Raw genomic sequence first — 17,348 nt, forward strand, 5'->3', positions numbered from 1 at the left:
GTAAAGTCATTCCATACGGATAAGCTGTCGGGATAGATAGACAGACAGATAGATAGGTTGAAAGATACATGCATACACACATACATATAACAGCAGAACTGTTATCAGAATCTACGGGGTATCGCCACGCTCATCACCTGCAGTAAGACATTTTAACCGGAACTGACAACCAAGAGTTCACCAGACAGTCTTGAAATAATGCACAAGAACACACACACACACACACCACACACACACCACCACCACCACCACCAACAACAACAACAAACACACAATCTTTATCCGTCAACCGATGAAAAAGCACGTTTTGTGTGATTTTCAAAGCCCCCCCCCTCTCTATCTCTCTCACTCTGCATTTTTCTGTCAGCCGACTTAATTCCATGAGCATAAGCTAACGACCAACAGAGTTGCTGACAAACAGCTGCTTCTGCCGAGTTACTGCCACATCTCCTAAAAAAAAAAAAAAAAAAAAAAAAAAAAAAAAATTCAATATCACAGTTTGTGATTAAAACAAAAATTTACATGGATTGAGCAAGAAACGCTGTTTGCAACGAAAGAAGACATGAAGGTTACCGTGTTGCCGTGACATTCATCTGTAAAAACAATTACACTCTGGAAATTACTTCTGCTCAGCAGGTAAAGTGCCAAATGGGAGCATGGTATGTGATACTCTGTGTGTGTGTGTGTGTGTGTGTGTGTGTGTGTGTGTGTGTGTGTGTGTGTTCTTCTCGTTTGTATACGTTTGTGAGTGTATGAGAGAAAGAAACCTGTATACAGGGTGAAGCAGAGACAAACGGATTTTCATTTCTTATTTCCCATACATAATAATATGTTGAAAAAGTGAGAGGGGGGAGGCGGGTGGAGTGGGGATAGAAAAAGACTAGAGAAGAAGGAAAGGGAGGGAGAGACAGCAAGTGAGCGATCAAGAGAGAGAGAGAGAGTACGCGCGCGTGTAACGTGTGCTTCCATGCACAAGCGTGTGTGCGCATTTAGTATGTGATGTGTGTGTGTGTGTGTGTGTGTGGTGAAAGAGGGAGGGAAAAAGAGGATATGTGTGTGAAAGTGTGAAAGAGAATGAGGAGGTAGGTCAGATTCTGTAAGTGAGAGAGAGAGAGAGGGTGGAGGGAAGGAGAGTAAGGTTGGGTGGAAACCACTGAGATTATATAATGTTTACATGTCTATGGTGGAGACTCGACAAGACCGGTGGGAGTTACAACTCCATAAATCATTGATGCATGACTGTGGAAGTTGCCTCATCCCACGGGCCCCTAACGCTCACCTCAGTCAGCAAGACCGGGCGGCGGGGAACGGGAAGGGGGGCCGGGCGGGAGGAAGGAAAACGTGTACCCAGTAAACACAAACACACACCATGGTAAAGCTACGTGAATCTGTTCCTCTCCTCTTCAAACATAAGAGAGAAACACACACGAACGGTACCTTAACTCTCGACAGTGCGATCCTGCGACCGGCTTCCACATATACTCGCACCCTGCTAGTTTTTTTGTTTGTTTGTTTTTTCTGATATTTTCTGACATTCTGGGACTGTTTTGTTTATACTGATGATGATGAAGGAAGAGGATGACGATGACGATGACGACGGATGTTGCTATGGTGGTCTATTTTGGTTTGAGACTACATAACAAAACTGTACTCTACGCTTCCTGTCATAATGATATCCCGGCGTAAACCAGGCCCGAAAGATACCGACACTTGCAGAGTTGGTCAGATAATTGGAGCAACACACCCAAAGACGCATCCGTGAAGTGGACGATACTCGACTGTGTGGTCCCAGTCTCCCCTTAGCCCATAGCACACTCAACTCTGGGTAGGAGCCGGCCGCGGGCCGGAAAACACACCTCTCTGCTGGGATTCGAACCCGCGTCCTCCAAGCCGTTAGTCCGCAACGCTAACCACATCGCCACGGCGGCTGGTGTGTGTATATATAATTATCATGACGTATATTAAGACAGGGATTCACAGAACTCATCGTATTTGATACTGTGACAAATTTTGAGATAAAACACTGTTTAAACCAATGACACAGAGAATCAAAGCACCTGTACAACAAGCCGAGACCATGAGCGCTCAATCACTGAATACGGGTGGTGATGGCGGGGGTTGGGGGTGTGGGGGGGTGGGGGGGGATTGGGCGGGACGAGTTCTCCGGTCATTGACCCTTTTCTCCCTCCCCGGAGGCATTCACCCCTCGCCCCCACACCCCCTCCTCCTCTCCCTCCTCCCTGCCAGGCCAGCCATGCATGTGCATTGTTACGTGTGTGTGTGTGGAATCGGTCTGGCAGTGCTATCAGTGAGTAGTTGGTGAAGGTTGTGTGCAGAAAAGAGCGGTGGTTGCGGCGTCGGCCATTGTATAGCAGCTGCAGTGGCGTAAACTGGGACAGGGTATCCCCATTAAGTGGAGTGATGAACAAAAATTGCTCGCTTCACAAAAATTATTTTTCAAAAGTGTTGTGTATGTGGGGAGAGTGAGGGTAGGGTGGGAGAGTGACTGTGTGGGATGTTTGTAAAGGGGAGAGGGGGTGTCAATCCGTAATCACGGCGGCAGCACCACAGCATATCGATCTCTCTCTCTCTCTCTCTCTCTCTCTCTCTCTCTATATATATATATATATATATATATATATATAATAGGAGTTTGGAGAGAGCCAACTCATCCATTTCCCAGGTCATTCCCCGTTCTCCCGCCCCTCCCACGGAACAGTAATCATTAAATGAACAAGTGTGCCAACGTGTGTGTCACGCAGCAGAACGGACCATAAATTATGAATATCTGCTGACATCAGTCAATAATAGAAACCTTCACTGGGATAACAGCCCAGTAACAAGATCCAATGCTCCAGGAAACTGTTGAGGAAGGGAGACGGAGAGAGGGAAGACAGAACAACCATGGACATCACTGCAGGACGGACAGGAAAAACTTTCTGCAGACTGAGACCCAGGCTTTGATGTACAACCAACTGTGAGACCCAGGCTTTGATGTACAACCAACTGTGAGACCCAGGCTTTGATGTACAACCAACAGTCCAGTTTTGTTTTTGTTTTTTGTTGTTGTTTTTTTGGGGGGTGGGGGGTGGGGTTAGTGAACAGTTAAGAGCGGCAGCCCAATAACTCTTCACAGAGTTCAGGAGGAGGAGGAAGAAGAAGAGAAGAAGAAGAAGAACACACACACACAAACATCAAAAGGGAAAAAAACAGGAAAAAGAAAGAGAGAAAGAGAAAATGTAACGAAGAATAAAAGAAAACACAGAAGAAAGAATGAATGAAAAAAAAAAAGAGCGAAAAAGAAATCTTACCGCGTAATCTTTGCATCCAGGAACATAAACCCGTGGGTACACTGAAAAGCTACCATATTCATCACTGCAATCCCTACTCAATCTATTCACAAGTTTCTTCAGCTCCCGACGGTGTGGTGGTTATCAACCTACATCACGTTTGTCTAATCAAAGGGGGTGGGAGGGGGATGAAGAAGACTCGAATATGCAGACATAGTCCTCATCTTCTCCTCGATAAACCTCGCCACAGTATGGTCAGCCATTCACCAATATTGGAAATTGATGACCACTAATAAGATAACTGACTGACGTCTTCACAGAGAAGGAAGGTTGAGTAGAAGAAGTAGAGTAAAGAGGAAGAGCATGTGGTTGATGAGGTGTGGGAGGAGGAGGAGGTGGAAGAAGAAGAAGAGGTGGAAGAAGAAGAAGAAGAAGAAGATGATGATGATGATGATGATGATGATGATGATGACTGAATGAAGAAGGAGGAGGAGGAGGGGGAGATTAATCTACATCAGCAGCCAAACGACAGGCTGTCCTCAGCTGTGTTAAAGAGTACCGTTCTTATCAAGACAGGTCAGGTCTGGATGATGACAGATTTCTGTGGTGGTGTGGCGAGAACGTGAATGGGAAAGTGTGTGTGTGTGTGTGTACGTGATAGCCACAAAACATGAATAGCAAAGAGCTATGAATAATGACAAAGACTTGCTTACTTTACGTCAGCGTGTGCTGAAAGAAAACTGACATTTCCTTTCTTTTCCTTTTACGAGAAATGTAAATGTAAATGTACTGCAAACAACACACACACAACTCCCCCCCTTCCCCCCCATACCCCCTTCTCACCCCCTCTCCCCCTAACACACACATGCAAACACATGCAGAAAAAAGGGGAGAGAGAGAGAGAGAGAGAGAGAGAGAGAGAGAGAGAGAGAGAGAGTCATACAGATAGATGCATGCAGAGATTCAGAAACAAAGACAGTGGGAGACAGACAGAGACAGAGAGTAACAGAGACAAAAAGACACACAGAGAGGTGTCCATGCGTAGGTACACATGTACGTCTGTTGACCGTGTACGTGTACGCCTGAGTATCCTGAAAAGGACTCCAATCTCTCTCCTCCACACACTCGACGGTAAACCCAAATCACCACAATCAGTATCACCATCATCACCCTTTAATGTGACCTCGGAGTACTATTACCAGAAAACAATTATATAGTTCAACAAAAATCGTCACTGAGATCATTATCATTATCACTATCAGTGTCTTTGAATCTGACCTCGTAGTATCATTAACATTACAATTAACAATCAAAGAAACATTGCCCAACAACAAAAATTCGTAAGTTGAAAATACCTTCAGTCTGGCGTTTCTTCCTGTCGATATGAGGAGGGCAACACCAACAGCAGCACAGAATCATCTGCAATGTTTTGATGTTGTTGTTTTTGTTGTTAATAATCCAGGTCCCTATAGCTCACAACAGCTTCTCTTCTCAATACGCATGTACACACTAACACGAGCACACACACACCACAGTCGTTCGGAGACGACAGACCAATGACGACACGAAATCAGCCTGACCAATCAGACGACTGAAGCGGAAGACTGAAATGAAATTCCTTTCTCCTGGAACCGTTCCCTGTTAAATCATTCCTACTGCGGCAAGTGAGAATCACGTCACCACCTTGTTGTCTTCAACAAAGCTGAAACAGAACTCTCTACATATTTTGACCCACCATCCAACCGCCAACAAACCTCCTCTCCGAAACTGCTTCCCCAGCAGACCACCACCGGTAATCTGTTCCGAAATAGTGGTGGTGGCAGTGGTTGGAGGGGTGGGTTACAATATTTGTTCTTTTCTCTTAGCTACCGCTGGAAGAAACCTTACGACTCCACTGTGTGGTGGTGTGTAACATATATGAGTCGTGGCATTATCCTCCCTACCACCCCAGCCCCGTTCCTTTTGCTTCCCTCCCCTCCTCTCTCTCTGATATGGATGGCACGGATCCTCCCCCTACCCCCTTGCCAACAGTCCTACCTTCCCACGCCTTTCTCATCTATCCCATTTGCTATCTCACATATGGACAGCATCTCTCTCTCTCTCTGTCTCTCTCTGTCTCTCCCTCTCTCTCAGTGCCGTTTTCCCCCGCACCAAAATCAGTTCTTCAAAAGTTTTTTCTCCATCACTCACACTTTGTGCCCCCCCCCACCCCCCCCAATCCCTCCCACCCACCCCCCCTCCTCCCGCCTTTTTCATTTCTTTCTTTCTTTCTTTTAAAACTGATATCAGACTTCAAAGGTTTCTCTGCCCACCCCACCTCACCCCCACTTGCACCAACTCCTTCACCCACCTTGTACCCTTTCCCCTCTCTACACCGTTTGGTTCTGTACCGTACCTACAAGACTAACAAAAAAAGGGGTTAGGTACCCGTGCGAGTCACCTTTTGTGTGTTGTTTTGATAGAGCGGTCAAACGTGCTGGTCGGTGGTCAAATTGTCTGGCCGGTCAGGCGAACACTGACCCCTCAGATCTATCGGCCAATCTCTCCGCCAAACAAAGGTAACCCAGTTTGAAATACCGATCGTATCTTCCCCCCTCCCCCCTCTGATTTTGACCTGCCAAAAAAACAAAAACAAAACAAAACAAAAACAACAAAAAAACCCAACGTCATTCTCTAGACTCGGCAAAAAAATTCGGTTAATCCTTTTCTTTTAATTTTGTTTGTTTGTTTTTTGACATTATTCGTATTTTCTTCTCCCTTCAATGAAATAACAACAGCCTAGAAGGATTTATTTATTATCAAACACGCACACTCTCTGTCTTTCATCTGATTTTGACCCTGGTGGACATCGTGTTTCTGTTTGTTTGTTTTTTGGTATTGTTTCCTTCTTTCTTTTGATTTATTCGCATTTTCTTCATTCTTGATGTACCTAGATTCTAATATATTTTATGAGTTTATTTATTCATTATTATTTTCGAGACAAGAAAACACAGCAAGAACACACACACACACTCTCTCTCTCTCTCTCTCATCATATTTGTTATCTGACCATCTTTTTTTTTCTTTGAATATTCGCTCATGTCCACACACACACACCCACACACACAACCAAATAATTCCATCACTGCTCTCTCTCTCTCTCTCTCTCTCTCTCTCTCTCTCTCTCACACACATACACACACACTCACTAACACACAACTGAATAACATGTGTCCCTTTTAAACAGATCTGGGGTGCGCTTTGTTTAAAAAAAAAAAAAAAAGTAACTGACAGTGTATATTCAAAAGTTATCGCGTCATTTCCTGCTGCTTTGTACTGAACGTAGTTCTTTATAAATGAAAAATTTTGAAGTGTAACGACATAAAATTAGAATTTTCGCACCATTGTGCAATGGCTTACACATATGGCTTACACGTATGGGTATTTGCAATACTCTTTCTTCTACCGAGCTTTGTATAACAAGGGAAAACTTCGCGATGTGCTGCTCACGAGGGGCTGCTGGGTCCAGCGGGCAGTGTCCTGCCTATATTGGCTGTCCTCCCAGCTTCCCTTGAAGACCGCATATATTGAGCCTACATTGTGGATTTCCTCGCTTTTTGCAATGCTCGTTCAGCTTCAGCGACACCATCATGGATACTTCTAACTTCAACCGAGCTCAACTCGATTCTCAGGATCCAACAGACTCTGTGCGCAGCGACTCCTCTGTCGGAAATGTGTCTGTGCACGACGCATCCGCACCTACGGATACTGGTTTAAATCAGAGGCGACTCCAGGCTATCTCTCCTGGCTATCTCGGATGTTGTATGGAGGCAAATGTCTCACTTTATGTCACAGCAGTCCAGAATGCAGGCCCCAGGCTCGGTGCTTACCCTCGTGGGGCCAATACTCTCTCTTCTACCGAGCTTTGTGTAACAAGGGAAAACTTCGCGATGTGCCGCTCGCGTGGGGCTGCTGGGTCCAGCGGGCAGTGTCCAGCCTATAGTATTGGCTGTCCTCCCAGCTTTGAGAAAAGCCATCAGATATGGTGTAATTTGCTGATTTTCATGTACAAGGATTTGCTTTAAAACGGAACATACAGGAACGTAACTAAAACGGCCCTACCTACGCATGAACCCAATGCGTTTAGGTTTTAGGACAGTCGGCATTGGGGATGGTTCCCAAGGGCCAGCTAGCCCCCAAGGCTGCAGCACTAAGAACCGGTGCAATTTTGTCTCTTACTTTAAGAGTCGCAGTCATTCAGAAAAGATTAAGCTGTAAATGATTTTGCACTGCAACAGAGGACATTAATAACACAGCCCTCACTTTGCTGTTGGCCCAACTGTAAAGTTAAGTCAATCACACAGTGCACTCATTGTGCTATCATGTGGGAGCTCGGTGTCTTGTTCGGTACATGTGCATTTTGCTCCCTTTTTTTTCCTACAGCATGAGGACATTATAGTTGTTTTACAAAACCATTACTGTCGTGACTTGTATTGTCTTGAATTGTACTGTGTTGCGCTGTGCTACAGTTGTATTCTATTGTCGGTTACTGCGTTATATTGTACTGTGCTGTGTATTGAATTGTATTGTATTGAATGCACTGTCGAGTGTTGTGCTAAGTTACATTCCACAGTACTGTATAATGTATTGTGTTGTGTTGCATTGTATTGCAACGCACTGAGTTCTGAAATGTACACACACGCATGGACAAGTACGCACCAGCCCCTCAGAACTCCCTACCATCCCCTCCTGCTCGCCAATGGTTTAGGGGGTTGGGGTAGGGGTGGCGGGGTGGGGGGGCACCGACCAAAGCTCTCTCTTGACTCTACTGCTTAGTGCAGAGCTTCGGCTGTATGACTTAAGCGTCAATCCAAGTGGCTGAAAGCGGTCTATTGAAAAGACCCGACCCCACCCCCTACCCCTCCCCGCCGCAAACACACACACACGCACACGTTTCGCGCGCACGAGATAGCGAGAGAGCGAGAGAGAGATTCTTAAAATTTGTACAACCTGGTCTAACAGGGACCCTGTTGACCGTGGAGAATTGTACCCCTCCCCCTCCCCACATACACAAATACACCTCCTTCCCACCGCCCCCCCCCCCCCCCCCCCCCCCCCCCCCAAAAAAAAAAAAAAAAAAAATATATATATATCAGCTGGCTGTAACCGCCAATGCTGGTACCAGTTGGCTGTTAAGTTCGTATCCTGCTCCTGTCCTATCCTACTGCTACCCTGTTCCAATCGTATCCTGTTCCTATCCGCTCCCTCTCATTTTGTTCCTGTCCTACACATAACGGCTTAGTAAAAGCTAACACACACTCGTAAAGTCTTTTGCCCTGCTATCTCGTGCGTTGTACTGTACTGCTTGTTAAATTTCCTCACCTAAACAACCTCCAATACATACGTACCTCTTCTATCCCTGTCTCTCTGCCCCTGCACCCCCCCCCCCCCCCCCCCTCTCTCTCAACAAATTCTGTCCAGATTTTTTTTGCTTCTCCCTGTCCTTTGGATTATCACACACACACACAGCAACAACAACAATAATACAAACAAAAAAAAACAAAAAACAAAAAAAACAACCTCTGCCGCCTATTTTACGAGTTGATAGCTTTTGGAAGGAGGAGACAGCGGGAGTGAGCGGGAGAGAGCACGCGAAAGACCGGGAGAGACAAAAATAAGACTTTTTTGTTTTACAGTTGTTGTGATACTTTTCAGAACAACTAACGTCTCTCTCTCTCTCTCTCTCTCTCTCTCTCTCTCTCTCTCTAATCGGTATCGAAAATCATGTGTCCAAAATATTTGATATGTCCAATGTCAGAATGTGTCAAAAAATATCAGTAAAGAAAATGAAGTTCACTTTGTGCTGTGTTGCCCAGTATTAAGAGATCTTATAGAACAACTGATTTCAGTTAAAAACTGCCAGTACCCTTGCCTGTTTAGACTTATAATGTAAATGTCATCAACAAATGAAAAGACTGTCAAGGAGTTCGCTCTATATCTGTATAAATTAAAGCACTCAAAAGGAGAAGTGTATATGTTACATAATGACGACTTTTTTCATGTATGACTTCAGCATTTTACTGTATGACCTCATTCAAAGGGGCTGTGGCTTATATCAATAAACCATCTCAATCTCTCTTTCACTCTCTCTCTCTCCCTCTCTCTCTCACGCAAACACACGCACACACACACACACACTCATCACATGTCTGCTTTAGCGCGCGCGCACGCGCGCGTGTGCGTGTGTATATATATATGGATGTGTGTGCGTGTGCGAGCGTACGTGCGTGCATGTGCAAGTACGTGTGCATTAGTGTGCGTGAGAGAGGGGGGGAGGGAGGAAGAGTGTGTGGAAGAAAGAGCGAGAGAGAGAGAGAGAGAGAGAGAGGGAGATACTGACACAAAAGATGAAATAGAAGATGAAAGAGAGTGGGGATCAGATGAGATGCACAAATCAGGCGAGAGAGAGAGCGAGAGAGAGAGAGGGGAGGGTCGGGCAGGGGGCGTGATACAGAGAAAGGCAAGATAAGAGAGACAAACACACGCAAAAGGCGATAGGCAAAGATGACAGAAGGGCAGTGACCTCAGGCAGAAGGGGATGATGTACACTGGAAAGATAGCAGCGGACTGATGACCAGCTACCCAACAGCTTGTACCATAGTCAAGTGGTGAGAAGAAGAAGTAGTAGTAGATCGACCAACCAAACTAAAAGCACACACACAACCTGAAATCTGTACTCACCAAGATCTTCAATCTCCATTTTCTCCGAGTCGGACTCCACGCTCAACTGAAACACAAATTACAAGCAAAAAATCATGATAAAATCATTTATTGAATAGCGTTCTTCACCTTTAGAACTTAAACTGATAAATAATACACGCGATCCACCCAACCAAGTTGTCACCAGAAGCAATCACACGGCTGAAATATAGATTTTCACAGTGATAATTAAAAAAATCAACAATTGCAACACAAGGAAATAGGGGTAAAGTTTGTTCATTGAACATAAATGCAGAGCTGAAAGAAAGAAAGCAACAGAGTTAAAGTAAGACAATGAATCAACAAATTAATACAGAGAAAGAGAGACGAGAAAGCTGTGTTTACTGAGCACAAAAGAGGGTTGAAACTGAGAAAGATACAGAGTAACAGTAAGAAAACGGAGTAAATATATCAACAAAGAAAGAGAAGGAAAGAGAAAGCTTTGTCTACTGAGCACCAACAGTTTCAGAAAGGGGAGAAGACAATGATTAACAATCATACAGTTAACTGGATCATACAGTTACCAAAACGGAGGAAGATGAGGAATAGCAGTTACGGAAGGTGGGGGGAGACAAGATGGAAAAAATAGTTACTGAACTTGGACGAAGACGAGACAGAACAAAATTCACAGCAAGACAAGACAGAACAAAATCCATAGTTACAGAGAGTGATGGGAGACAAGATGGAAAAAATAGTTACTGAACTGAAGTTAGGGGAAGACAATATAGAACAAAATCAATAGTTACAGAAGGTGGAGGGTGATAAGTTAGAACAAATAGTTTCTGGAGGTAGAGGAAGACCAGATAAACCACTCTCCTCCACATCCTGAATAACCTTCTGCTAACGTCCGACTCAGGACAAATCTCCCTTCTCACTCTTCTCGATTTGTCAGCCACCTTTGGCACGATAAGACCATTTAATCCTTCTTTCCCGTCTTCATTTTACATTTGGTATCAATGGCACTGTTCTAAACTGGTTCAACTCACTGATCGATTCCAGTCTGTCATTGCTGACAATTTCCAGTCTGAACCCGTTAAAATTGAACATGGAGTCCCACAGGGATCTGTTTTAGGCCCAGTGCTCTTCACACTGTACACTGCTCCTCTCGCTGAAATTATCAACCGCCATAATATCAATCATCATTCTTATGCTGACGACACTCAACTCCAGAAGAGTGACACCCCCGAAAAACTGTCATCGCTCTTGCAAGAAACATCCAACTGCTTCCTGGACATTCAAAATCGATGACTCAAAAATAAGTTACAATTGAACGCGGACAAAACTGAAGCAATGATCATAGGAACTAAACAAAAACTCTCTTCCATCACAACCGACACAATCAAACTTGGCAGTACATCCATCCCTCTCTCCAGTTCAGTCAGGAACCTCAGCGTTGTCCTTGACAACACACTGTCCATGCAAAAATTTATCAGTCAGACATGTCAATCCTGCTACTGTCAACTGCGGCGCATCAGTTCCATCCGGAAATATCTGTCCATTGAAGCAACATCTAGACTTGTCGTTTCTCTCATTCTCTCTCGCCTTGACTACTGAAACTCTCTACTGTCTGGTTTGCCTGCTACATCCATTCAGTCCCTTCAGCGCATACAAAACTCTGCTGCCCGACTCGTCCTCAGAAAGAAAAGATCTGAGCACATCACTCCTCTTTTGTAACATCTCCACTGGCTCCCTGTCTCACACAGAATAAAGTACAAGATCAACAATCTATGTTATAAATGTATTCACAAATCAGCCCCTTCCTATCTCTGTGGCTGCCTTCACCTCTACACTCCATCTCGCTCACTACGATCAGCTTCGGATACACTCTGTTTACGTATACCCAGATTCAAGCTCTCGACTGTTGGCCGCCGTTCTTTCTCTGTCTCTGGACCTTGCAACTGGAATGAACTTCATCTTTCGCTTCGTCATGTCTCCACACTCAGCTCTTTCAAGTCTGGCCTTAAAACCCACCTCTTCCCAAAAATAACCTCCCTTCCCCGCCTCTTCCTTGTCTTCAGTTTCTCCAGTTTTTGAGTTATGCATGCGTGTGAATGACTGGTGCGAAAGCGCTTTGATTTGTCTCTGCACAAGATTCAGCGCTATATAAATACCGTTATTATTTTATTTTCATTATAGATAAAATAGTTACTGGACAGGAAGACGGGATGGAAAAATGAAATCTTGGTGACCACTGCAGTGGCGGAAAAGGAAGGGGCCTTGGGTCGAAAATGGGTGAAATGAAATTATGGTGCTTTGAGCCTCCCCGACCACTAAGGCCATCTCAAGGCTATCGCCGCGTCAATAACTACTACAATGGGTAGACACTGAACACTCTCAAAGTGGGACATTGCCAGATAGATCGAACAGAGATCGTATTAGTAGCATCAGCAACACTCAGTAACACCAACATCAGAATAAAAAAATCAAGTAACGGCAGCAGGTAGAAAGAAGCAACAGCCGGAATAGTAGTAGCCTATCAACAGCAACAATAACAGCAATACTAATGTAGCAGTAGCAAGATTGAGAACAGCATGCAGCAATTGTGGCAATCGGTAGAAGCATCAATAACAGCGGTAGAAGCAAAAGCAGCAGCAGCAACTGCAGTAATAAAAACATAAACATCAGAGAGAGTACAGCAGCACTAAATAATTTGTATTTGTTTTTCTTTTTATCACAACAGATTTCTCTGTGTGAAATTCGGGCTGCTCTCCTCAGGGAGAGCGCGTCGCTACACTACAGCGCCACCCTTTTTTTTTTTTTTTTTCCTGCGTGCGGTTTTATTTGTTTTTCCTAATGGTAATGGCAGTCGTAGTAGCAGCAGCGATAGCAGGGACGACACACCGATTCACAGTTGCAAGCTTCAATTGTGGTTAGAGACATCAACACTGCATTTGTTTTAATAGACAATAATATCTTACGAAAGTTCTACAAGTTATTTTGATTTAAGGACGCATCCATCTCGAAGAATAACAAAGCATAGATGTAAAAAATTTTCCGTTGACTCGCTGGCATAGTTTTTACTTTTAGTAGTTTTAATCCTTTTCCCTTTCTGCCAACCCTCCCTTCCCCACTCTCCTTCCCCCTTGATACCCCCCCGCCCCCAACCACCCCCAGCATCAGGTGTTTTTTTTCCCTGTTGCTGCAAAAGGAATGCCCTGGCTGTTTGTAGCCTTGAACTACTTTTAGGCGTGAGGTCCTACTGCTTCGCTCGAGGGTATGTAACTTAACTGAACAAAGGCTAAGTTCGTCCTTATTTCTGAAAAAGGTTTTTTTTCTTCTTCTGTGGCTGTTAAGTTTTACACCTGAAAGAGCAACTCGGTGAGACGTCTTGCCGGGTTCAGCAACATTTGGGGTGGGGGGAGGGGGTGTGTGAAAGAGAGAGAGAGGGGGGTGTAAGCAAGAGAGACATACAGCAGTTCATGAAGTGAAAAAAAAAGACTGGATCAACCGATGATCAAAGAAACAACGTCCCATGGTGTTTGTCAAAATCTCATATATATATATATATATATATATATATATATATATATATATATATATATGGATATACATCACTGAGTCCGTGTACGTCATTAAAAAGAAAAGTAACACTGAGTTATAATAATAAACTAATAAACAGTGTGCTTTTGTGTTTCCTTAATAATGGCATCTACAGCGGTTGGAGCTTATTTTGTGCAAAGCAGTTAAGACCATCCCCAGACACTGTACAAAAGCAAAAGCATGCAACCAGTGGACAGAACTAGAAGACACAAATGGTATCAGGGGAAAAAATGGAGACATAGAGAGAGAGAGAGAGAGAGAGAGAGAGAGAGAGAGAGAGAGAGAGAGAGAAACGATGACAAACGATAAATACTTTGGATAAGATCAGAGAGAGACAGAGTGTGTAAAGGTTTTCAAAAATGCTGAGAACAGAGATCACAACTGACACAAACTTCTGAATGAACACTGCAGAATTTCTTTTTGTGACAAAGAGTACAGAAAATGACAAGAACAACAACAACAAAAAGAAGAAACTTGTATCATTTGCATTCTGAACATGCAAGTTTATAAACAATACATACATGTTTACATGCATATACATACACAGAGGTGTATATAAAAACAAATAAAAAAAAACAATACATACATGTTTACATGCATATACATACACAGAGGTGTATATCAAAACAATGAACATAAGAGATGGGTTAGAGGGAGGAGGTAGGTAGCTCCACCAAAGAGAGAGAGGCACACAAGCACACTGATAAAGAGAAAGAATAAATTCAAACGTAACAAATCAAATCACGAATTACTGTTCACAAATTTCCCACTATAACTTCCTTTATATTTAAACAAGACAATTGGCATAGCAGCATCTTGCATGCTGAGTGTACATTGCTGCTGTTGTTCAGGGTGATTAGATGATGATAATGATACTACTACTACTAATAATAATAATGAATCATGATGATGGCGAATGTGATGATAATATTAGTGGTATCAGTCTAAATTACTATTGTGCCTAATCACTAAACAGCATTTGTCAATACTTTTTTTTTCCAATAAAAGAAGGGATGAGTAGAAAGTATGGCAATGACATATAATGATATATACACTGTGAAAAGTTATACTGAATAGTATAAAGGTTTAATGGAAGATGTTGTAAAATGAGTGGAATGAAAACAATTGCAATATTCACCATTGCTTTGCCTCTCAGTCTGCGCTGAACACATAATAATGCAAAAGCACCCAGATCAAAATGATGGGCATGTAATTGCATAAAACTGGATCAATGGATATGAATGAATTAATAAATAAATCAATAAAAACGACAACAAAAATAATAAACATGGTAAAAAAAAAATTTTTTTAATAAAAAACCCAACCCTATGATCATATATACTATGGCATGTTAACACTGAAACTCATTTGGACGTGACAGCAATCAGTAAAATTGCAATCAAAAAGAATATGTAACAGTTCAATATTGCTACATGACACTTTCCACGACAACATCAACACAAACTTTAAAGGCTTTCCACATTAATAAAATTTGTTCCATTTATCTTAAATCTAACAGAAAGTTAAACATACACACACAAGCACAAATACCCATCTATCTCTATCTCCATGTTAATGCAATAATATTGCATCTTACCAAACTAATGTTACTAGGGCAAAGAGGACAAACACTAATTCTGTACTGATACTCCTATACCACATTCAAAAGAACACCTTGCATACACGTGTGCGTGCACAACAAACACACATACACCAATCGTTACATGCTCCTTTGTTCTGCCAAGGTTAGAAATAAATCATGATGGACTGAAAACGATTTAATTGGCCGACAATTCAATGGAAGACTGCGCGTAAAGCAGCATTTTTTTTTTAAAATAGAACCAAACAATATTGAGTGTCTAGCTTATAAACACAACTCTATTTTTTCTTCTTATTTTATGCGGGTACAGAAAGGGGAACAGGTCCGGAGGATGGTGAGGGGGAGACAGAGAGTGGCTGCTGAGATAGTGATATATCATTATGAGTCATTGAGTGCTGCTGAGATAGTGATATATCATTATCAGAGGCAATGGTGTTACACTGTATTCTTTTGCTTCGAAACGCAAAATCCTGTATTAAGTTATGCATCGTAATAACAAAGTCTGACTACTTGATTGTGAAGTGTTTCATTTAAAAAACAACACTACTTTGTTTGGCAAGGGTGAAAAAAAAAGAACACAACAACCCAAACAAACCGTGGTCAAAAGTCAAAGGCCACACCAAGCCAGTAGAATAATCCAACATCGTTCACTAATCCCGGGGCCCAGTATCTCCTTCCTACCTACCTACTAAACTGGGTTGCGGGGGTGCTGCGGGGGTGGGAGAGGGTATACAGCAGGGAAAGGGGTCACCCTGTCAAAAGTCTCCAGACCCTTGTCGTGGGTACCATGATTAAAAATTGGGGAGGGAAGGGCAGGGAGGGGAAGAAGGAGGGGAGGGGGAGGGGGGGCGGAAGGGAGAGATAAAGAGAAATAATAGGGAGGGGTGGGGGTCGGGGGTGGGGTGGGGGTGGATTAGAACATTGATACATACAGAGAACGAAAGCCCAGAGAGAGTGACTAAGAAAGGAGGAGAAAAAGGAAACATCACTGGTGAAAACAATGTCCTCCGTGTTTGTTTTGTTGTTTTTCTCCATTTTTTTTATTTTTTTTTTATACAGCACCGTAAAACTATATGACATTCGAAATCCACGCCCCCCCCACCCCCTCCCCACACGCAAAAAAAAAAAAAAAAAAAAAATTACCCCACAAAAATAAAAAAAAAAAAAAAACATTTTCAATACGTTTTAACAAACCGAGTCTCTATTGAGTTTTCAAATATAGCAACAATCTGGCCATGAAGTATCAACTTACAAACTGTACAATACATTGGATAAATAATACCACAAATGGAGCGATGGTTAGGGTAAGGAAGAGAGAGAATGAGGAAGATGGTGGGGGACAGAAAGGGGACAGGTACGGAGGTGGTGGGAGGGATTACTGAGGGGGTGGGGGTGAGAGGGGTAGTTAAACAGAGAGGACAGGGGGTGGGGGGGAGGAGGGGGCGGGAGAGATTGAGAAGTTGGGGGTGACAGACAGAAGCATTTGACTTTCAAACCATATAACACCACACACGCACACACAAGCGCATGCACACGCACACAAGCATAGGATATGGAGAGAAAAGTGGAAAAAGCCACACACAGCAGTTGATGAAGGCTACTCCAGCAGAGCATGACTCGGTCTCCAGGAGCACTAAAGATCTAATTTGATGGGGTTTCTTTTTTCAGTGCAGCTGAAGCCAACACACACACACACACACACACACACACACACACACACACACACACACACACAGAGGTTAACCCTTATTCACAAAACGTGACCTTTGATTTCACACGTCTGTTCGCACATCAAAATCTAAAGCTCTGAACAGAGGGAACTTTTGTCAGTCATTCAATGTTTTTTTCTCCAAACAGCTGCTCTGAAAAGAGGGAACATTTATCAGTCATTCTTTTTTCTTTTTTTTTTAATTCCAAACAGCTGTTCGTTTCCTTCTGACTTGTTCTTCCAAATCTAAATCGTTTCTTGAGGATCGACTTCCTGCTTGGCAGAACTGCACAACTGTCCAGCAGAGATCGCTACAGCAGTGTCCTCGTCTGTGTGTCCTCCTGGCCACTGCCTGTGAAGGCATCATCAGAGATAAACCCTGAAGCTGACCACCACTAGTCACCTAAGTGACTAGGATTATGAAGAAGCAGTGAATGTTGGGTCTCCTTTGGTGTGTAGCATAACGGCGACT

The 17,348-nt window shown here is 43.3% G+C and overlaps 1 protein-coding gene across 2 annotated transcripts in view; it reads right to left on the bottom strand.

Annotated features, from left to right (window-relative positions):
• Positions 1-17,348, bottom strand: part of LOC143293651 (5'-AMP-activated protein kinase subunit gamma-1-like) — an 87,921-nt gene that overhangs the window by 39,133 nt on the left and 31,440 nt on the right. Inside the window, exons 4-5 of one of the 2 annotated variants that reach the window (XM_076604777.1) lie at positions 14,707-14,730; positions 10,011-10,056 (exon numbers count right to left, since the gene is read on the bottom strand). In XM_076604777.1, the coding sequence (XP_076460892.1) occupies positions 10,011-10,056; positions 14,707-14,730 (70 nt within the window). The remainder of the gene's footprint in view (positions 1-10,010; positions 10,057-14,706; positions 14,731-17,348) is intronic. The other variant, XM_076604778.1, reaches the window with a different exon arrangement.

This window comes from Babylonia areolata, chromosome 19, assembly GCF_041734735.1.
Source record: "Babylonia areolata isolate BAREFJ2019XMU chromosome 19, ASM4173473v1, whole genome shotgun sequence".
NCBI lineage: Eukaryota > Metazoa > Mollusca > Gastropoda > Neogastropoda > Buccinidae > Babylonia > Babylonia areolata.